Here is a 23,113-nt window from a genome sequence, read left to right on the forward strand (position 1 = left end):
AAAGAGTATAACACGTCTCAATAAATTTCAAGTATACCATCTGTCCCCAAAGAAATGAAATCTGAAATTAATGACAAAAGACTAATAGAAAGTCCTCAAATATTTGGAGATTAAGCACAATTCTGAATAAAGGGAATTGGACAATATCTGAAGTGAATGAAACAAAACAATATGCAGGAAATGGCAGGATGCAAATAGAGCAGTCACGAGGAAAATTTATAGTTCTCAATGCATGTATCTGAAAACTTCTCAGAAAGGTTTATAATCAGTGATTTAAGCTTCTGTTGCGAAAAGTTATAAATTAAACCCAGAGTAGAAGAACGGAAAAGCAGAAATCAATGAAACTGAAAACAGAAAAAAGAAAATATTAACAAAGCCAAACGTTGGTTCTTTGAAGTAATTTTTAAAAATTAAACCCTTACAAGACATGAACAAGAATAAAACAAAGAGGGGTGCCTGGGTGGTTCAGTCGGTTAAGCGTCTGCCTTTGGCTCAGGTCATGATCCCACGGTCCTGGGATCCCCCACATCAGGCTCCCTGCTCTGTGGGGAGGCTGCTTCTCCCTCTCCCTCTCCTGCTCCCCCTGCTTGTGCCCTCTCGCTCTCTGTCAAATAAATAAATAAAATCTTAAAAGAAAAAAAGAATAAAGCAGGGCGCCTGGGTGGCTCAGTTGGTTAAGTGACTGCCTTCAGCTCAGGTCATGATCCCGGAGTCCCGGGATCGAGTCCCACATCGGGCTCCCTGCTCGGCAGGGAGTCTGCTCCTCCCTCTCGTGCTCTCTATCTCTCATTCTCTCTCTCTCAAATAAATAAATAAAATCTTTTAAAAAAAAAGAACAAAGCAAAGAAAATGCACATTACCAATATCAGGAATAAAAAGGGAGCCATCACCATAGATCCCCTGGAAAGCCTTCTAGGGGATATCATACCCAACTTTACACCAATAAATGGGACAACTTATATGAAATAGACAAAATACTCAAAACACCCAACCTTCCAAAACTGAAGCAAGAAGTAGTTTAAGAATATGAACACCCATAACAAAGTGGTAGCAAGAGAAATTTAGAAAAAAAAATCACATTTACGAATGTACTAAAAATAATAAAATACCTTAGGGATAAATTTAACCAAGGAAATGAAAGACTTGTACTCTGAAAATTATCAGACCTTGATTAAAAACAAACAAACAAACAAACAAACAAAGACGACACAAGGAAATGGAAATACGTGCTATGCTCATGGACCGGAATAATTAATACTGTGAAAATGTCTATAATTCCCAAAGCAATCAACAGATTTAACGCAATCCCTATCAAAATACCAAGAGCATTTTCCACAGAACTAGAAAAATACTAAAATTTGTATGGAACCACAAAAGACCTCAACTAGCCAAAGCGATCTTGACAAAGAAGAACAAAGCTGGAGGTAGAGGTATCAGAATCACAGATTTCAGGATATACTACCAAATTGTAGTAATCATAACAGTACACAGTACTGACACAAAAGCAGACACACCGATCAAAGGAATACAACAGAGAGCCCAGAAATACACCCACACTTACACGGTCAATTAATCTATGACAAAGGAGGCAAGAATATACAACAGGGAAAGGACAGTCTCTTCAACAAATGGTGGTGTGAAAACTAGACAGCCACATGCAAAAGAATGAAATAGGACTCTTTCTTACACCATACACAAAAATTAGCTCAAAATGGATTAATGGATTAAATGTGAGACTTGAATCCATAAAACTCCTAAAAGAAAACATATACAGTAAAATCGCCTTGACATCTGCCTTGGTAACATATTTATGGATATGTCTCTTTAGGCAATGGAAAGAAAAGTGAAAACAAACTGTTGGGACTACATCAAAATATAAAGCTTCTGCACAGCAAAGGAAATCACTGACAAAACAAAAAGGCAATCTACTGAATGGGAAAAGTTACTGGCAAATGATACATCTGATAAGAGGTTAATATCCAAAATATATAAAGAACTTATACAATTCATCACCAAAACAAATGAACAATCCAATTAAAAAATGGGCAGAGGATCTGAATAGGCCTTTTCCCAAAGAACACATCCATGTGGCCAAAAGACACATGAAAAGATCTCAACATCACTCATCATCAGGGAAATACAAACGAAAACCACATTGAGATACCACCTCACACTGGTCTGAATGGCTAAAATTAACAACACAGGAGGGCGTTGCGGCTAAGCTCCTGTGCGGCGGCAGTGTAGGCAGTGGCTGCAGCGAGAGAGTTTGGCGCGATGTCTCACACCATTTTGCTGGTACAGCCTACCAAGAGGCCAGAAGGCAAAACTTATGCTGACTATGAATCTGTGAATGAATGCATGGAAGGTGTTTGTAAAATGTATGAAGAACATCTGAAGAGAATGAATCCCAACAGTCCCTCTATCACATATGATATCAGTCAGTTGTTTGATTTTATTGACAATCTGGCAGACCTCAGCTGCCTTGTTTACCGAGCTGATACCCAGACATACCAGCCCTATAACAAAGACTGGATTAAAGAGAAGATCTACGTGCTCCTTCGTCAGCAGGCCCAACAGGCCGGGAAATAGCTGAGTTAGAAGCAGTGGGGGCTGGGGGTGGGCTTGGAACACAGGTGTGTACAGCGTGCTGCAGTGGCGGCTCTGTATTATAGTAATCCTGTCCATCTTGGTGTACTCTAGCCAGGATGGAAGGTATTAGATGAAATGTGAGGATCTTGTTCAATCTGAAACCCCCATTGCCCCCTTCTCCTCCCTTTTTTTTTTTTACTTAAACATTTTTGTGATAATTTAGATGGAAGTTGTTTGTCAGTTAATCTTGGTTCCAGTCCTTCAAACTGTTCATATCTACTTTATAACATTCGCTGTACTAACCCTTCAGGTTGGGGTGGGGGGGTAGTGACAGTTTAGTTACATTCTCAAGATAAAGTCTCAGTGAAAAATGAATAAATGTTCTTTAGTTAAATTTTCAAAAAAAAAAATTAACAACACAGGAGACAACAGGTGTTGGTGAGGATGCAGAGAAAGGTGAACGCTCTTGCACTGTTGATGGGAATGCAAACTGGTACAGCCACTCTGGAAAACAGTAAGGAGGTTCCTCAAAAATTAAAAACAGAATTACCATATGATCCAATAATTCCACTCCTGGGTATTTACCCAAAGAAAATAAAAACACTAATGATAAAGATATCTACACCCCTATCTCTACTGCAGCATTATTTACAATATCCAAAATACGGAGGTAACCCAAGGGTCTCCCTAGATGGATAATGAAGATGTGACACACACACACACACACACACACACACACACACACAGTGGAATATTACTCAGCCACAAAAAAGAATGAAGTCTTGCCTTTTGCAAGCATGTGGATGGAGCTAGAGGGTATTAATGCTAAGTGAAATAAGACAAAGACAAACACTACATGACTTCACTTATATGTAGAACCTAAAAAACTAAGCAAACGAACAAACAAAAAGCAGAAACAGACCCATAAATACAGAGAACTGATGGCTGCCAGAGGGGAGAGGGTTGGGGGAGGGGCAAAATGGATGAAGGGGAGTGGGTGATACAGGCTTCCAGTATGGAACAAATAAATCATGGAGAGAAAAGGTACAGCATAGGGAATATGGTCAATGGTATTGTAATACCAACACAGATGGAAGCTACACTGGTGGTGAGTATAACATTAATTTGTCAAATCACTATGTTGTACATCTGAAATTAACAGAGCATTGTGTATCAACTATACTTCGACTAAAAAAAGGGGGGCATGGATGTCCACCCTCAGTTGGCTATACTGTGGTGTGCTTTCCCCAACTGGAGCAGTGTCAGAAAAAGTACGTGAGGAGCCTCGACATCCACCCTTACCTGGCTGCAGTAGGACTTCTTCCCCTAAGTGGGATGGTGGTAGGGAAGGCCACATGAAGAGCCATCAGTAACAAGGGAAACCTTACTGGCTCAGTGGAGGGGGACGGTAACAAGACCCCCCCCAATTCTCCCAGCTAGGACACAGTTATGAGGAAGCTTGAAATCCCACTCCCAGCCAGCAGCAACAGGTGTCTGTTCCTATCCCAAGGCACAAACAAGGGCCACGTGGGGAATTGGGGCTCTCATCCTCACACGGCAGTAAGAGGAATCAGCTTCCCTTCTCCTTCCCTTCTTTCCCTCTTTCCTTTAAGAGAGAAAGAGAGAGAGTGGCGGAGGGAGAGAGAGAATCTCAAGCAGTCTCATCGCCCAGCATGGAGCCCAACGTGGGGCTTCATCGCACCACCCTGAGATCATGGCCTGAGCCGAATTAAGAGTCAGATGGTTAACCCACTGAGCCACCCAGGCGCCCCAAGAGGAAATAGCTTCTTACTCCTGGGGCACCATGTCGGGGAAAGCTCTGCTAAAACAGAAAAACAAGATTCAGAATCTTAATACCCAAAATGTCCAGGATACAATGAAGAATCGCCATGCCAAGAAGCAGGAAAATCTCTTCTTAAATAAAAAATAGAAGCAAATGCCAAAACCAGGATGAAACTGATGGAATTACTGGACAAGAATTCTAAAGCACCATCATAAAAGTATTTCCACAAGCAATTATGGACATGCTGGAAATAAATTAAAAACCACAAAGTCTTAGCAGAGAAACAGAAGACACAATAAAGTATCCGGAAATTTTTGAACTTAGAAATACAATAACCGATAAAAAAATGGGTAGACGTAGACTGCAGCCTGAGATGACAGATAAAAGAATCTGTGAAATTAAAGATCAAAGAACAGAAATTACCCAATCCGAACAACAGAGAGAAAATACTAAAAACAACAATGACAACAAACCCAAGGGTCCAAAACAAAAGACTGAACACTCATCACCACCACTCCAGCAGGAGAAGAGAAAGAGTGTGGGGCTGCAAAAGGACTCAAACAAATAATGGCTGAACATTTCCCAAGTTAGGCAAAAAGACATAAATAAGCCCATAGAGTTAAAAAAAAAAAAAAAAAACCTAATCAGACCCCCACAGCATAAAACCAAAGAAATTACCGTGAAGTTATGTTAAACAAAGAAAAGATCCTGACAGTGGCATGAGAGACCTCACCTACAGGAGAAAACCAGTTTGAATGGCAGCGCACTTCTCGTCAGAAACCATGGAGCCAGAAAGAAGTGGCGCAATGGTTTTCAGTGCTCAAAGAAAAGAACTGTCAGTTCAAAATTCCACAATGAGTGAAACTTTTCTTCAGGAATAAAGAAGAAATTGAGTTATTCTCGGAGGAAGAAAACCCACAAAGAAATTGCTGCCCTAAAAGAATGTCTTGAAGAAGTCGATGGATCAGAAAGGAACTGATAAGGGCAGGAATCCTAGAACATGAGGAAGGAGGGTAGAGAAACAGAAAGAGTACAGATATAGGGAAATAAAATGCACTTTTTTACTTTTGAGCTGGCTAAAATATGTATGGCACTTGAAGTAAAAATTACAAAATTGATGTGGTTCTCAAATAGGTAAATGAAGTTAAGATAATTAACTTACAGAGGATTATATGAATCTGGTGGGGTAAACAGACATAAAGACAGTGGTTAGGTTTCTACACACCGCTCAATTGGGTAAAATGTCAACACCAGGGGTGCCTGGGTGGCTCAGTCATTAAGCGGCTGCCTTTGGCTCAGGTCATGATCCCAGGGTCCTGGGATCAAGCCCCGTACTGGGCTCCCTGCTCTGTGGGAAGCCTGCTTTTCCCTCCCCCCACTCCCCTGCTTGTGTTCCCTCTCTCGCTGTGTCTCTCTGTCAAATAAATAAATAAAATCTTTAAAAAAATGTCAACACCAGCACACTGTGACCAATTATGCATATACAACATAATACCTAGAGTGTCTGATGAAGAATATATGTAAGGACTTACATTCACAACAGTGTAGGTAAGTCACAATGGAATTATGAAGTAATATTCAGGTAACCTACAGGAGGCAGGGGGGAAAAAAGAAATGAGCAACAGAGGTAACAAGTAACACAAAAAATAAAACAGCAGATTTAAGTGTTTTTACACCACACTAATAATTACATTGCTAGGATGGCAAAACTGCTCCAGGTTCAGTCCAATTTCTATCAAAATCCCAGCTGGCTCTTGTGCAGAAACCGGCCAGTTAATCCTGAAATTCATATAGAAATGCAAGGGACCCAGAATAGCCAACGATCTTGAAAAAGAATAAAGTTGGTTGACTCCCACTACCTGAGTGCAAAGCTTACTACGAAGCTATGGAAATGAAGATGGTGTGGTACTGCCATAGGGTCCACACGTGGATCAATGATAGAACTCAGTCTAGAAACAAGCCTTTACGTGCAGGGTCAGCTGGTCTCCAGCAAGGACAACAAGACAATTCAACGGGGAAACACTGAATTGAAATATTGCTGAGACTACTGGATATCCACATAAAAAGAAAAGAAGTTGGGCCCATTTCTCATACCATGAACTGCAAGTGGATCACAGACCTAAACAGAAAGGCTAAAAAAGAGTTAACCTCTGTGACTTTGGATTTGGCAATGAATCAGATATGACACCAAAGGCAAATGATGAAAGAAAAACAGATACACTTTAAATCTTTTAGGCCTGCATCCAGCCAGGTCTGGGCCACAGGCAGGAGAGATGCAGTCAGGCCCTGGGATGCTGGTATCTGGAGGAGGAGTCGAGGGTGTAGCCACGAAGAGGGCCCGGGTGCACGTGTACCATAGTCCTCTCCCACGGTCAGACCACATGCTCCAGGGAGGGAAGTCTGCTTGGCAGTGTCTGAAGAAGGGAAACTGGAAAGCTCATTTTTTGAATATAAAAGATCAATGTTGGATGCTGGATCAAGATCGGGAGGAAGAAAAGGACATTTGGTACTGTTATGTTGAAACCACAATGAAAACAACAAAGGATTTTCTCTGGTCCCTTAAAACAGAGAAGCCAAAACAGGACACAGATGTTTTGCTATATCTGTTGAGTTGGACTAGTTTTTCCCACCATGAACATGGGAGAAACTGGATGAGTTCTGTTTTTGAATATATATATATATACATATATATACATATATATATATTACATAAGTAAATGAATCTCTTCCTCTAAGTTATTTTGAGAAGAAAAAATTAACTGAACAGTTATGAGCTGGGAGCATCATAATGTGTTTTGAGAATTGTTCTAAAGCACAGAAGTGGGGCACCGGGATGGTTCAGTCCATAGAGCATGTGGCTCTTGATTCCTGGGGTCATGAGTTCAAACCCTACATATGGCACAAGATTAGTGTAAAAAAAAAATCTAAAGCACAAAAAGTGGAAAGATTGTTATTTTCAAACTTGAATCTTCAACCAAATGACACAATTTGTACATCCTTTGTGAATATTATGAAGGCCACTGATGGGACTCAATTTTAAGTCTAATTTAAGTTTAAAATTGATAACATGCAGTCTGAGGAGAAAATGTCTATTGGGAAAGTTGAGGTAAAACTTTCTTTTACTCAATCTTTTTTTTAAATTATTTTATTTATTTATTTGACAAAGAGAGACACAGCGAGAGCAGGAACACAAGAAGGGGGAGTGGGAGAGGGAGAATCAGGCTTCCCGCCAAGCAGGGAGCCCAAAGCAGGGTTCGATCCCAGGACCCTGGGACCATGACCTGAGCCGAAGGCAAGCGCTTAACCAACTGAGCCACCCAGGCGCCCCTCAATCTCTCTTATTTAGTTCGAAAATAAATTGTGTTTGATTCCTTGGAGAAAAAAAAATTCTCTGCTTCAAAAAATATCTTCAAGAAAGTAAAATGGGGGCGCCTGGGTGGCACAGTTAGTTAAGCGTCTAATTCTTGATTTTGGGTCTTGTTCATGATCTCAGGATTGTGGGACTGAGCCCCGTGCTCAGTGGGGAGTTTGCTTGAGATTCTCTCTCTCCCTCCCCACTCCATATCTAAAATAAATAAATAAATCTTAAAAAAAAAAGAAAAGAAAATGACAATCCACAGAAAGGGAGCAAATATTTTCAAATCATGTATCTGATAAAGGGACTTTTATCCAGAACTCTGTAAGAACTCTTAACAACTTCTATAAAGAACTCTTATAAACTCCATAATAAAAACACAACCACATAAAAAATGCTCAAAGAATCTGAAAACAAAATACACATATGGGCAAAAAGCATATGAAAAGATGCTCATTATCACTAGGAAAATGAAAGTCAACCACCCAGTGAGACACCACCTCACACCCACTAGGAGAGTTATAATGAAAAAGATAGATAACAAGTGTTGTGAGGTTGTGGAGAAACTGGAGCCCCTCATACATTACTGGTGGGGATGTAAAATGGTGCAGCCACTTTGGAAAACAATTGGTCAGTTTCTCAAAATGTTAAAGAGACCCAGGAATTTCCCTTCCAAGGGAAAGGAAAACAAACATCCAAAGCAGCACTATTCATAATAGCAACAAAGCAGAAACAAGAAAATGCCCGTCAAAACTGGTCGAGGGATAAACAAAATATGATAGATCATACAACAGAATATTAGCCAGAAATATAAAGCAACAGGGCGCCTGGCTGGCTCAGTCAGTAGAGCATGGGACTCTTGCTCTGAGGGTTGTGAGTTCAAGCCCCATGTTGGGCATGGAGCCTACTTTAAAAAAAAAAAAAAAAAAGAACAAATAAGAAGTAACAAAGTACTGATCTATCCTACAACCAGGATGAACCTCAAAAACATGATGCATATGTGACCTCTCTAGAAGAGACAAATCTACACAGAAAGAGTAGATCAGTGGTGACCTGGGCAGGGCAAGAACAGAGTGACTGCCAAAGGGCTTGAGGCAACTTCTGGGAGTGACGGAACTGTCCTAAATTTGGACTATAGTGATGTCTGCACAACTCTGTAAATCTACCAAAAATAATTGAATTGTTCACATAAAATGAGTAAATTTTATGGTATGTAAATGAGAAGACTGTTTTAAAAAAATCTACAAAGACACCTCAGAATAAAACATCAGAATATCTAGGAAAGGGGGAAAACAGTAGCCACAATCCTACACAATTTAGCAATAACATACACTAGGAAGACAATGGAAAACATCCTCAAAGTCCTGAGCTACATAGGGCTCAACTGTGAAGAGCCAAACTGTCATTCAAGAGTGCCATTTTCCAACACGTGAACACCAAGGCCACACTATTTACTCACAGATGCCAATGGAAATACAACCAAACTACTTACAACTAGATTCCAGCAAACTCCTGATATCAAAACCAGGTTGCCAATTTGTCTTCATTTCATTTAAAGAGAGACACGGAATTCCAGGAAGTAGGAAGCGTATAATCCAGATTTTTAGTATACACACACACACACACACACACACACACACACAAATTTGTTTTCTTCGAGTTCTATGGGGCCCTTTTGCTGCTTTTGATCGCAGAGAGGCTAGCATAGGGGTTTCAACCACCATGAACTGAAGCAGCTTTCCAGCTAGAGAATTCAAAGAGACATGGGAGCCAGATATCTAAGAATGGAGACACAAGGGAAGAGAAATTTCAATGAACACACACAACCAGAAAGACATGGTTCACAAAAATAGTTTGGAAAAGACTCAAAGCTCAACAACTCCCCCAGAAGGATAAACTTATAAAGATCCACACAGAGATACATCATAGTTAAAGTGTTGAAACCCAAAGACAAAAACAGAGTTTTGAAAGCAAGAAGAGACAAGCGACCTGCCACATTCAAGAGATTCACAGTAAGAAGCAGTCCAATGTAATCAATCACCAACCACCAAGTAGCTGGCTGAGGAGCCTAGACAACACAGCCATACTGGAGACTCAGTGTTGGTCTCCAGTTTGGGTGTGCAGCAGCGGCCGTGGCCAGGCTGGCCTTGGTGAGTTGAAGTCCATGTTGCTGAGACCCATCATAACTTCCATCTCTGTCACTGGTCACTTTGCTCATGGGCCTACTGGGCAACTGCAGGAGGAGATGCTGGGGAAACAGGCTGGCTGGGATCCAGGGAAAAGGTCATCCTAGCCACTTGATTATCACAATCCTCCTCTGCTGAAGAGGCTCTGGTGAGCATTCACATGGGATACATCTTTGCCTTTTGTCCCACTCAGAGAAGTCTATCCATATACTTCTACCCCAGACCTCCCTGTCATGAAGTTTCCAATCATGTTTCTGCCATTCCCCAAACATCCAGCCAAACCACCGGCCACAGCCAATCAGTACGCAGTTGAGCCTCTAGCCGTTCCTCCTTCCAAGGAAACTGTTGAGCAGACTACCACACAACGGTCACCAATCTCAGGGGCCTCCAAACACGTCTACCCACAGCCATCTTGGAGTTACCACAGAACACAACATGGTCAAGCACTGGATGGAGCAATGCCTTACCCAGCTTTACTCACATGGAGAAGAGACGGAACAAAATCAGGTCCAATGTAGGCACTGGTACCTCACGGACATCAGGTGCCCTGGCAGCCGATGCAGGACAACCGGCTTATGTATATCCCTCTAACGCCTCAGCTCAAGGACCAACCCCCCACCCCCCAACTATGGAGTCTGAAATACAGAAGACTGGAGGTGTGCCTGAGAGCCACTCACATGCATGCTTCTGTAGAACAAAAGAGCACTGGTAGAGCTTGTAACAGGGAAAGCCATTTCCCTACTAGGGGATAAGTCTGGCACAGGCTATGTGTTCCAGGCCTAAAACCCATTCTTATGAGGCTGAGAGTGTGTCAAAAGACTTTATGCACAAGACTGCCTTTCCAACACAATGAATTTTCAGGTGCATGGCTTGAAGTTCAGCCCACTGGGGGGATTTCTAAGTCATGCCTGCATATTGCACAAAACCATCTGTAAACCAGGCTCCACAACTTTCCTCCTCAGTCAACTGACTGTAGGGTGTTCCCCAGGTAGGGAATGTGCCCTCGGTGCAGGCTGGGAGAGAAAAGGCGGTATGGCAGGAGTGGGGGCCATGTGACCTAGCCTATGCTTTCAGGGCCTGCTAGAGCCTGATCTCCTGTAGCAGGGCTCTGTTTTGTAATCCTACACTGTGACTCCCTATAAAGGTCCACAAAGGCTCCAAAGAGCACCTTTGTCTACCGCAGATACTTGGAGCGCCACTGGATCTGCTGGATCATGTGGCCCAGGTGGCACCTTGACCTGCTACAGAGCCTTCTTATTCCGGACCCCACTCAAAACTAGCAACTTTTCAAGTCACTTGGTAACTGGCCAGAGTAGCACACCCAAATGAAGAGTATGTCGCTTCCAAAATGCTAAGGGGCTCACTAGGCGCCATGTCTCCTTTTAGTTTTGTTTTTTCTTTTGTAAATTTTATTTATTTGAGACAGAGAGAGAGTGTGCACAAGCATGTGTGTGAGTGGGGGGGAAGAGGAGAGGGGGGAGGGAGAGGGAAAGAACCTCAAGCTGACTTCCAACTGGGTATAGAGCATGATGTGGGGCTTGAGATCATGACCTGAGCTGAAACCAAGAGTTGGACGCTTAACCGACTGAGCCACCCAGACACCCCAAGTGTGTCTTCCTTTTGGTTGTAGGAAGAGCCAGATGCAAAATCTATCCTTCACCACCATAAAGAAGATACTTCAGCAAGCCCCACTCCACTGGATCCCTAGAAATTTCAATGAGGATGAAAGTATCTAATTTGTCAGATTTCTTTCCCACCTCTGACAAGCAAACATCTTTCCAGTGCATCTAGAGTAGCTGCTACTTCTTACTTGAGCCAGTCCGCATGGTATCCCCCATGTAATGGGCCAGCATGCTATCCTGTGAAGGGAGAGACAGTCAAGGGCCCTGTGACATAAAGCATGACACAGGGCTGGAGAGGTGGTATACCCCTGAGGTGGGACGATACGATGCACTGTTGGCGGCTGAAAGCAAGCTGATCTGGTGGTCCTTCCTAAGAGCATTCGCCAGACAGACCACTGCAGAGAACGTTCCAGAGAATGTGTTCATTTGCTCAAGCATCGGGAACAGCAACTGCAATTAAGAGTACCACCTGGTAAGTTTAAGACAATCCATCTTTGTTCTGCAACGTCGAGTGAGTGAGCTGAGTGCAGATGATGCAGGCTCACTATCCATGCACCCTTCCAGTCCTTGATGGGGGCACTGATCTCAGAAATCCCTCCAAGAAGAGGTTACTATTCTAGGCAGTCCAGAGGCTGCCACTTGGCTTGGCCACCAGAACAGCCCTCACTACACAGGTCAGGGAACCAGTGTGCGATTCTGCCTGCTGCTGGATGATGTGCTCCAGGACTGGGATGGGTTCGGGGCCTACTGGGCCCACTGTGACACTACGAGGCAGACCTCAGTTAGAACTCCACTGATCCCTTGACCCCCAGAAGCCCCTACTCTGACTGGCCTGCTGCCATCGGGTCAGTTCCAGCATCCAGGGGTCCCAAAATGTCTGGTGGCTTCCTGCTCCCCAGTGCACGGCCACCCTGGTTAAATGCCACAAGTCCCGTGGGGGAAGGCTGGGAGAAAGAACAAAGGTGTAAACTTTAATTAATTAATTAATAAAGCTTTTATTTATTTATTTGAGAGAGTGAGAAGGAGAGACCGTGAGAGAGTACAAGTGGGGAGGAGAGGGAGAAGCGGGCTCCCCACAGAGCAAGGAGCCTGATGTGGGGCTTGATCGCAGGACCCTGGGATCATGACCGAAGCCAAAGGCAGATGCTTAGCCAACTGAGCCACCCAGGGGCTCCCAAAGTGTAAACTTTTAGGAGCAAACTGGGGTCCTTCCAGCTTCGCCATCATTCAAGGGGTTTCGAACCTGCAAACTCGGTCTTCAAGTCTGGGAGCTGATTCAGGGGCCATGACTGCTTTTTAATTCAAGTTAGAGGCTTGCTCACTTGACCTGGTCAAAGTATGAACTGGGTCAACTGGGGCACCTGGGTGATCCTGGGGCCCTGGGATTGAGCCCCGCATCGGGCTCCCTGCCCCTCTCCTTGTTCGTGTTCCCTCTCTTGCTATGTTTTTCTCTGTCAAATAAATAAATAAAATCTTTAAAAAAAAAAAAAAGAACTGGGTCAACTGCCCATCTACTTCTCCTCCAGGAGTACAGGTCTCTCGGAGTCAGACTATTCTGATCACGGCTTTGGCTCTGCTGTCCGTTATGGTGACCATCTCCACTTGTCTTCAGTGGCCAAGGGCCACTGCCTGGCCCAGCCACCCCAGAATCTAGTTATCCCTGCCTCAGAACCCTCTGTGTGGAAAAAGACAGAATTCCAGGGACCTCTGAAAACAGGTGTGAAGTTGGGCCTCAAACCCCAACAGACTGGAAGTTCATTTAACGAGAACCCACCTGGTGCTGCTAGGCCCCACCTCCGTCTGGTCACCACTGCAGGGGGCGTGGTGAGCTGCGAGCAGGAAATGGGAGCAGAGGCCTCCCCCAAGCCGGGAGGCACACCCCAGGCCCTTCCTGCAAGAGGCTTTCCAGAAAATCCTGAGAGATAAGAGGACAGTAACCCACAAAGTAACAACAGGCGGCTGCTATTCAAAAGAAACATTTGGAGATTAAAAAATAAATCTTAGAAATTAAAAATATCACAAAAATGGAAGGGTAGGAGGAAGATGAAACTCAAGAAATAGTAGAACAAAAAGACAAGGAGAAAAATGAGAACGCTATCAGAAGATCAATCCAGGATGGCCGATAACCAGACAACGGGCGTTCCAGAAGGAACACACTTTAAAACTGAAAGGCAGAATCACATCACATGCTCACCGAACACCTGTGCCAACGACCCCCAAGAGCAGGAGACCCCCACGAGGAGCACCCGTTGGCGGGTCTGTGGGAGCTCACTGTGGAACTGCGACACGTGTGGCCCTGTGCATGCCCCTCCAGCTTGGGCTTTTGCAGTTCAGTGCTCCCTGCATTTTTGCTACTTTACCCATTTAAAAACTCTTATAAATGTTGCTTTTGTACACATCTACTTTCAACTTGGTTTTGTGTTATTAACATTGCTTTGAGGTGGATCCAAGTCAGTCTGTGCAGATCTAACAGGAATCAGTGCCTTGAATCCGAGTTGGCAGTGATGTGGGAAACAAAGGCAGAAGGAAAGGTAGATAAAATTTTTTGTCCTTCTACCCTGCAGCCTACTGACAAATACTGCGTTACTGTTAATGCCTGGCTACAAGGAAAAACCAGCTTGGTTTGACAATAGCAAGGGCTCTGGTAACCCATGTCGTCCTTAGCAGATGAAGAACCTTTTGGAACCTCCCTTTACTCCCCACCCCACCCCAAAGTACAGCATCATTTGCTCCTCATACCCCCCAGCAGCAGCTCTTTCTGCCCACGGGTCCTGTCCCCGTTTTAATAAAACCACCCTTTTGCACTGAAGACATCTCAAGAATTCTTCCTTGGCCGTCAGCTCTGGACCTCACCTCTTTCCAAAAACTACACAGTAGTGACTAATTACTGCATCCCCTTGAGGATCGACTGACTACAGCTGCCTCAGTGAATGTGCCCATCCACACACGCTGGGCTTCGTCATGGGGTCTGTGCACCTTTGGCTTAGCTAGGTCTTGCCAGGGGCCGAGCCAGGTCCCATCAGTGACAGCGACACAAGACGTCTCGTCCCGACCCACACCCTGACCGTCAGTCGGTGTTGTCCCACATCTGTACTTGTTGGTTCAATTTACCTTTCTCTAATTACTGGGGTGCCAGTACCTCCCGTTCGTGGGCCGGGCTCATCTGCTTAAAAACAAGGCCGTGTACCCTGGCCTCCCTGTGCCCCCTTCCCAGTGGCTGCGAAGAGTGCTGCCAACAGCTTCTGATGCAGCCACGGAGCCAACACGGGGCACCGGGGCGTGACCCAGAGCAGAGCCTTCGACCTGCCCGGGACGCCGACCTTCCCCTGCACCTCTGTGTGGGGGAAATAGCCACCCAGGCTCTGTAAGCCACAGAATCTGAGGATCTCCGTGACGGAAGCCGACCCTACACTCCAATCAACGGTCCTGCCCATTTTTCTACCGAACTGCTTTTTCTCATTCTGGCATATGAGCTCTCTACCTAGCTGGGTATGAATCCCCGGGTAAGAATACAAGTAGATACTACAAGCATCTTCTCTAGCCTCAGGTTCATCTTCTCACTTTTGTGTTTTGTTTTTTTTTTTTAGATTTTATTTATTTGACAGAGAGAAACACAGCAAGAGAGGGAACATGACCAGGGGGAGCGGGAGAGGAAGAAGCAGGCTTCTTGCTGAGCAGGGAGCCTGATGTGGGACTCGATCCCAGGACCCTGGGATCACGACCCCAGCCAAAGGCAGACGCCCAATGACTGAGCCACCCAGGGGCCCCATCAGTTGGCCTTTTGTTAAAAGAACATTTCTAAATTGCCAGATTGTTCTCCAAAAGGATTAACCAACAGACATTCCCAAATAGCAGTGTGTGAAAGCGCTTATTCACTATCCTCCAGCTGGTACTGTGTATTCTTCCTTTAATTCTATTTTTTTAATTCTTATTAACCTGATCATCGAAACCTAGATTTTTATTATTTTAATGTTGACATAGCCCCCCAGTGGAGGGCTGGGGTCGGGCCTGCTCTGGGATGCCGTGTGGCGACCCAAATTCCAGCTCACGTCTGAGTCCTGGGGAGGATTCTCTGCATGCCACCAGCAGGTGAGGGGAAGACAGCACACAGATGGGGTGGGAGTCTTTCAGAGACCAGGCCTGGAAGTGACCTACATCACTCCTGCCCACCACTCAGTCCCATGACCTCCCCCACCCCATCATGGCACGGAGGGCAAAAACTGCTCAGCTATGTTCCCAGAACCAAAACTCACAGAGGTCTGAGCATCTTCCACCTCAGTTACCACAGGCACCCCTCTTAAGGGTAAGATTTGGGGCCGTTCCCTGCAGCACTAGGTCTTTCACCATGCAGGCACTTAGGAAAGAATATCCCAAGATAGCCACAGGTGGTAACTGCAGACTGGGGTCACTCAGGGCCAGGGGTTCTCAGCACCAGCAGCCACGTGTCCCTGATGTGAGATAGCGTTGCCCACGCTCAGGGCCCATCATGAGAGGCCACCACCTTGTCATGAGCTCTGAGGCAGCCCTCCCAGTGCTAAAATCCCTTTCACATTGCACACGGCTTAGAGTCACGGCAGTGCTTGGCAAACTGGGGTCTTTGGGACCATCCGGGGGGTCTGTTTCTTCACAACAGCACCACGGCACTACTTGGTTTTTCACCCTCGCTCTCCCGCATGTGTGGGGAGCGCCCGGAGGCCCCGGGACACAGGATAACCCGGGGGGGGGGGGGCGGGGGGGCAGGCTGCAGAAACAGGTGGAAGGACCTGGCCATCTCTGACACGGCCCACTCTTCCCACTAAACATGTCTGCTTTATCAAAGCTATTTGTCATTGACAAAGTTATTTCCGTTACTAGGTCATGGGTTCATTATTTCACTTTTTCAACGGACAAATACTTTTTTAAATTTCTTAGTTTTTAAAGAAATGCGGCAGTGTCGGCACATACAGCCACATAAACAAAAGCTCCCTGGGGCCCCCACTGTTTAGAAGGCTGGAGGGGGTCCCTGGTTTGGGAGTGGCTGGTGTCGCAGCAGAGCCAGCAGCTCCTGGAGCCAAAGAGCTTCAGCTCAAACCCTGCGGCCACATGGTCGTGCAGAACAGCAACTTCATCTGTGTGACCTGGCCCCTCGGCCTGTTTCCCCCACAGGATGAAACGAGGTAGCCTTCCTTATTCACACAAGACTGGAGCTCTGCACCAGGCACAGAATGTGTCCCTCACCAACGCCCACCCGGCGTCACTGCGCACGACAGGGGCGTGACCCTTGTGTCCGAAACGCCCCCTGTACCTGTCAGCCACATCCAGGTCAGATTCCATCTTGTCCAGGCCCTTGGTGATGCTGTCCAGCTGCTCGCCCTGATGGTGGAGGACTCGGGCTGTCTCTTCCAGGCGCTTCTGGGAACAGGCCATCAGACCAGTCAGCTGCTTCCCCTTGGTCACAGGGAGTGGTGCTTCCGATGGAGACAGCAGCAGCTCTCTCCAGAAATGCTCGATGATGCTGAAGACTGCATTCCGACTGGGCTGCAAGGAGCTGAACCAGTGCTTGAGGTGGTCCTTCTCCAGGACAGTGATAGAACTGAAGACAAAGTGAGAAGCCTCCTTCTTGATCTCAATCACACTAGACAGGGGGAAGCTGACCAGGGCCTCCCCGGTTTTATCAGTTGCAGATCTCAGGGAGTCAGAAGTTAACGAAAGCTTTCCAGGAACCCATCGTTTCTCCAGTTCTAAGTAGTAGGAGCAAGGCCAGGAGTGCACACAGATCTCTCTGCTCATCTGGCTCCCGGGCTGGTCTGCCCCACGGCCACGGCCACCCTGCCCCTGGAGGAGAGGGACAGGTTAGCGGATGGGTGGGGCTAGCGCGTGTCAGCACACTTGGACCACAGACAGGAGGACCGCTCGGGGTGCTGAGTACACCGGGGACTCCCACCACCCAGGACTGGCAGGATGGAGGCCCACCCCACCCGAACCAGGGTCCACGGCTCGATGCGACTGCCACCCCAGGATCCTTCACAAGAACACCACTTCTGCTGTGACAGCCCCACCAATACACAGTCCTCTCATGTTCCTATGCTAACACTCTCCTCTCGAAATCTTCATCATAAAGGAAGTAATCCTACAGGCAGACCTTTCCCTTCTTGCATGGCCCACAAATTCATCAAATTCTACGTAATTATCTAGCTCCGCATACGTATCTGTACGTACGGTTTCACATGGCTGTAAGTAGTGAAGGTACGCTGTTCACATCTACGGCTTTTGCATTTGCTAACAACGTTTGGGAAGTCAGGCATGATGGATGTGAGGCAATCCTGACAGAACACCATGTGCGCCCTTCTCACTGACCAGATAAGTCCACAAAGCCAGGAAAGGAGGAGAACCTCGTGCAAGGTCAAACTACAGGTACGTGACGAGGACTTGACTACAACTAGACTTGGGAATGCCTCGTGCACCTCCCTTGTGTGCAGAGGTCCAGCTGGGGCCTGTTGTCCACAACGCCCCCCACCCGCCACGCCATGCGCACACACAGTTACGGCATAAACTCGTTTGTAAACACGGGAGAACAAATCACTGCTATTATCTCTTACAATACTGAGAAATGTGGGAGTCTCTGAATCCTGGCCATGGCTTCGAGGCCCCACAGGCCATGTGGGGTGGCAGGCACCGAGGTGCCAACACTGACATCGTCCCTGGCTCCTGAAGCTCAGCATCCACAGAAACCCTCTGCATTTGTTCACTGAGTTATACTTAAAAGACCCAGACTTCTCCATGATGCCACATCAAGTAACCAAGGCTGGGCAAGACAAGAAAAGAGCTTGCATGGCATGGAGCATCCTAATTACACGGAATCCAAGTGCCTGGAGAGTTGGCAGACAGTAGGCTCGCCGTGTGACCTCAGGAGGGCTCTCTGAAGGGCCAGCCAACCCACAGTTCAGACCTGCTGAACACAACACCGCGTTACCTCCTTGAGAGCTTTGACACGTACTACGACCACCTGTGGCACAGATGCAGCACGGCGGCCTCTCCTCTGGGACGAGGTCTCTCATTGGAGAGAGGGAACCAGAAAGCAAATGTGTCCTGCTCAGACTTCCCTCCCCAGGAAGAGGGATATCCACCCAACACTGAAACAAACAGACCACTGTGGCCTGCTGGCCTGGGACCTCTACTGGCACAGACCTGTGAGGTCCTCCGCACAGACCCGCCAGGCCGTTGTGCCACGGGGCCTGACCCTGATCCTTCCGGCTGAAGGGACCCTCCAGCCATTCAGCCACCCGACCACCACCAACTGTGTCCAACCCGCAGAGAGAGTCAGGGCCTGTGTTGTTCATCACTGTCCAGCATTGGGGAGCTTGCTGCAGCTAGAGGCTGAGTCCCTACTAACAAGAGCCTGTGCCCCAGGGGACTCCCAAGCTCCAAGCGAGATGAGATACACATGCTCCAGAGCGATGGAGTGTGGCACTGCAGGGACTGAGGAGCTCCGCTCTGCCACGTGCTTTACAACCATGGAAAGTTCCTTCACCCTCTGGGCCTGTTTACCCACCACTCAAATGACTGAAGACCGAAGGACAACAGCAGCTCTGAAATATGCTAGAATTCAAAGAGAGGAGGACACTGAGGCGCCTGGCTGGCTCGGTCGTTAAGCGTCTGCCTTTGGTTCAGGTCATGGTCCCGGGGTCCTGGGATCGAGCCCCGAGTTGGGACTGAAGGGTGCGTGGGTGGCTCTCTCTCTTAACCATCCGACGCTTGATTTCAGCTCAGGTCTTGATCTCAGGGTCGTGAGATTGAGCCCTGAGTCAGGCTCTGTGCTGAGCAAGGAGTCTGCTTTGGATTCTCTCTTCCTCTCCTTCTGCCCCTCCTGCTCATGCCCAAACTCTCTCTCAAATAAATAAACAAATCTTAAAAAAAAATGAGGTTGAATCATTGGAGAGGACAGAAATGAGAAAAAATTATCTGGATGAAGCTTTCAAGTTACCCAATTCTACTTAATGGTGGCAAGTTACTCACATACAGTTAGCCCTGTTCCCTCCCAAAACTCCATTAAAATAACTCTAGCAAGATTATAAAGGCATAACCTCGTATTCCTGTTAATGAGAAAAAAACATGACGGTACTTCACAAAAGAGGATCTTTAAATGGCACGTGAAAAGGTGTTCAACACCTGATCTTGTATATACCTACATTTCAAAGCTTATGTTACATAGTGTGCTGAAAGATTTCCTGAAATAATGTGTCACTGGAGGAAATGGCCTACCTACTGAAAAGAAAAGTGTGTGGGGGCGGTGCTGGGGAAGTGGTGATCGTTGTGTAATTCCATGGGTCAGTTGCTGAATAGCATTTCTTGCTGGCATCTCCGTCTTGGGAGAGAGAAAAAGTTTAGCAGGAGAAAACACCTGGAAATGAGGTGAAATGTAGTTGGGAATTTCTGCACAGAAAGTAAAAGTCTGTACTAAAATTCTGTATTTTTAATTTGGGATTTATTCCAGGATTTGATATATTCGCAGCAGTCACTGAGAAAATGCACTTCACAGGGGTAAGAACTGCAAAATAGTACTTTAAAAAACAAAACAAAAAATATGAATAATACCTGTCATATCCCTAATTACAGTTAAGACCTTATCAAGTGGCTTGAAAAGACAAAAACCATTATTACATGATTCCACATATTTTAATTTTTGTTTTTAAAATTTCTTTTAAAGATCAAGAGTCACCTGAGTCGCTCAGTCAGTTGAGCATCCGCCTTCAGCTCAGGTCATGATCCTGGGGTCCTGGGATGGACAAGCATCAGGCTCTCTGCTCAGCGGGGAGCTTGCTTCTCCCTCTCCCCTCTCTCCCAACTTCTGCCCTCTCTCTCTCTTTCTCTCAAGTAAAGTCTTTAAGAAAGAAAAAAAATAAAGATTGATTTTATTTATTTAAGTGGGGAGGGGCACAGGGAGAGAGAGACAGAGTCCTAAGCTGACTCCAGCTGGGCATGGAGCGGGAGGCTGGGCTCTATCTCAGGACCTGAGCGGAAACCAAGAGTCAGCAGCTTAACCAACTGTGCCACTCAGGCGCCCCTCACATCCTTTCATTTTTAAAGTTGAGAACAGGAAGTTTTGGAAGGTCAATCTATAGTATTAAATAAAACAGTACCCACACCAGTATAATCCTCTTAAATCCGAACCCAAATTCTGGTTCCAGATACAAATAGCGCATTTATTTTTTGACACGTTCTAATAAAAGAAGTAAAACCTGTTTGTTTCAGACACAACTATGAGTGGATATGCATACGTGTAAGCTTTAAAAGTAAATCTCAGGAGCAAAGGTAAAATTCTGAATCAAACAGCTGACATCTTAGTTCAATCCCATAAAGCCTAAAAGCAGTAACTATCAAGCTAAGGTCAACATCACAAGTAGTCTCTAGTACAAAAGGTGCTCTAATGCCTGCCTGCCTGGCCCTTTACAAAAAAAGAAGACGGAACTTCTCCAAATACCTGTATGCAACCCCTGCAATAGCGTCCCACCCATTCTTGTCAGGGGAACTACACAAACGACGTTTCAGAAAGCCCACGGTGAGAAAGAACCAACGTAAAACCTTCCTGTTTCCAACCGGTTTCCTATAAAGTCACCAAATGGGGTCTGTTATTGCAAAAAGGAGAGCAATAAAAAAAATAGCTCCCTTCCTAACTGGGGACATTCTTACATTGCTTTTTCTTGGTTTTGCCTCTGGACATTTCAAAGAAAACTTGTGGAACTCTTAAATATTTAAACCAGTATTTCAGAAGCAGCAACAATCTTGAACGCAAATCCACTAAATTACAAGGCAATAAAGTAAATTTCGAGGATCCCTAAGTGAAGGAGTAAAACGATTCTTCAGTTCGTGGGAAAATGGGCCAACTCCACCGTAACGCAATAAGGCCGCGTCCCGGAACAGTGCACGTTCCAAGAGAAACTTTTTCCAGACATAGAAATGAGGTCGGAGAGAGCCTCTGCGGTGCTGGATCCCTCAGGAACATGAACAAACGTATTCGAAAGAGCAAAATCCGTGCGCTCTCCGTTCCCAACACAATCGCTATTGGTTGCCGACATTTTCTAAAGACTCCGAACTTTCACGAAGCTGTAAGGGCGCAAAACCACAGCCATTTTCCGAAGCCAAGTAAACAGCGCGCACGAGGCAGCAAGAAGGGCGGACAGGAAGGTGCCAAGCGCACGATCAAAGGGGTGGGGGGGGCAGCGTCAGCCAGTAAATGGAGTGAAGGGCGTAGGGGGCGCGGAGCTCGAAGGTTAGGTTCCGTAAATATACAACGGGGGCTGGGAGAACAACTTCTCAAACTGTCCTCTCGCAATGGCTTCCTTCAACGAAAGTGTCACGTCTGACCCTCGGAGGAGGGCTCCGGCCGTCTCGGCCCTGCCCCTCCCCCCGCCCCGCCCGGCGCTCCCGCGACCCGCGCGTCCTTCCCCGCCGGCCGCCGCCCCACCTGTGCCTTCCAGGCCTCGGGCGCTTGGGCGCCCCTTGGAGAGTTCCCCGCCTGGCTGCCGGCTGCCGCACCCCCGCGGCCTGCTCCCTCAGACGCGGCGCCTCCACGAAGCGCTGGGCCGAGGCCGGCCCGAGGTTCTCAGCGCCTCGCACGCGCGCGCGCCCTGACGCTGGGCCTCACAGAGCGTTCCAAGCCCTCGCTCTCGCGGCGGGGAGCCGCAGGCCGGCCTTCGCGTGACGCCCACTCGGGTGGCTTACCCTCCGCGGCCCCGCCTCAGGCCTTCCCACGCTGACCTTCTAGATGGTGTGTGAGGAGACGTCAGCCAGCTCCGGATCCTGGAGGACGCGGGCGGAAGGCTCCCAGAGAATCCCGTGAAGCGGCCGCTCCGCGCGGACGCCCAGCCCCGGCCTTCGCGCGCGTCGTCAGCGCCCGCGCTTGCGCGGTGTCTTTCTCCCCACCGCGGACCAAGGCCGCCGGAGGGGCTGGGAAAAAGCGGTGGGCCGCGAGAGCGGGCGCGGCTGGAGGGAGCAGCCCTGGACACAGTGCACGTGCGAGCACCAGGGCTGATTCTCCCAACTCTCCTGGAAGCCAGGCTCTGTTACTCATGTATTCTAAGACGGTTGCCGCCGATGGTAAAAGTCTCCAGGTGTGTGTGTGCGTGTGTCTGTGTGTGTGCGCGCAACAGTACTGCCCATGTTACATTCCTGACTCCTCAGGATAAAGAGCAACTGCGCTGATACCATTTATGATTGTGGGGCTAAAAAGGGAGGATCAAAGTGAACATGCCTGACCTTGCTCCAAAACTTCTTTAAAATGACTAAAATGCTATAGATGACACTTTATACTCTTCAATAGACTTGCCTTTAGAAAACTATACCTAGGGTGCCCTGAGCACTTACGCCTACCTAAGTGACTTGTTGAGGGATGGCAGTGACTTAATTCTACATGAAGTACTGACTTCAGTCAAAATTAGTTAGTGATGAGGACTGTTGTGGGATCACTGGGTGAGGCCTTTAAGTTAGGGGCCATTTGGGAATTTCCCCCACTCGAAGAAAGGTAACAGTCATCCCAAAGAGAAAAACCTGGTAGGAAGGTACACGTTAATACAAGGGTTTAAATTATTTTGCTCTTATA

At 46.8% G+C, this 23,113-nt stretch overlaps 1 protein-coding gene and 1 pseudogene across 1 annotated transcript in view; one reads left to right on the forward strand and one right to left on the reverse strand.

Moving 5' to 3' along the window:
* Positions 1-17,304, reverse strand: part of LOC148164796 (synaptosomal-associated protein 47-like) — a 29,425-nt gene extending 12,121 nt beyond the window's left edge. Inside the window, exon 1 of the mRNA XM_088021295.1 lies at positions 16,820-17,304. Within this exon, the coding sequence (XP_087877421.1) occupies positions 16,820-17,304 (485 nt within the window). The remainder of the gene's footprint in view (positions 1-16,819) is intronic.
* Positions 2,143-2,758, forward strand: LOC114204259 (enhancer of rudimentary homolog pseudogene; annotated as a pseudogene).
* Positions 17,305-23,113: the final 5,809 nt, after the last annotated feature.

Source organism: Eumetopias jubatus, unplaced genomic scaffold (assembly GCF_037043125.1).
Source record: "Eumetopias jubatus isolate StellerSeaLion01/CBP00866 unplaced genomic scaffold, mEumJub1_p1.0 scaffold_2, whole genome shotgun sequence".
NCBI lineage: Eukaryota > Metazoa > Chordata > Mammalia > Carnivora > Otariidae > Eumetopias > Eumetopias jubatus.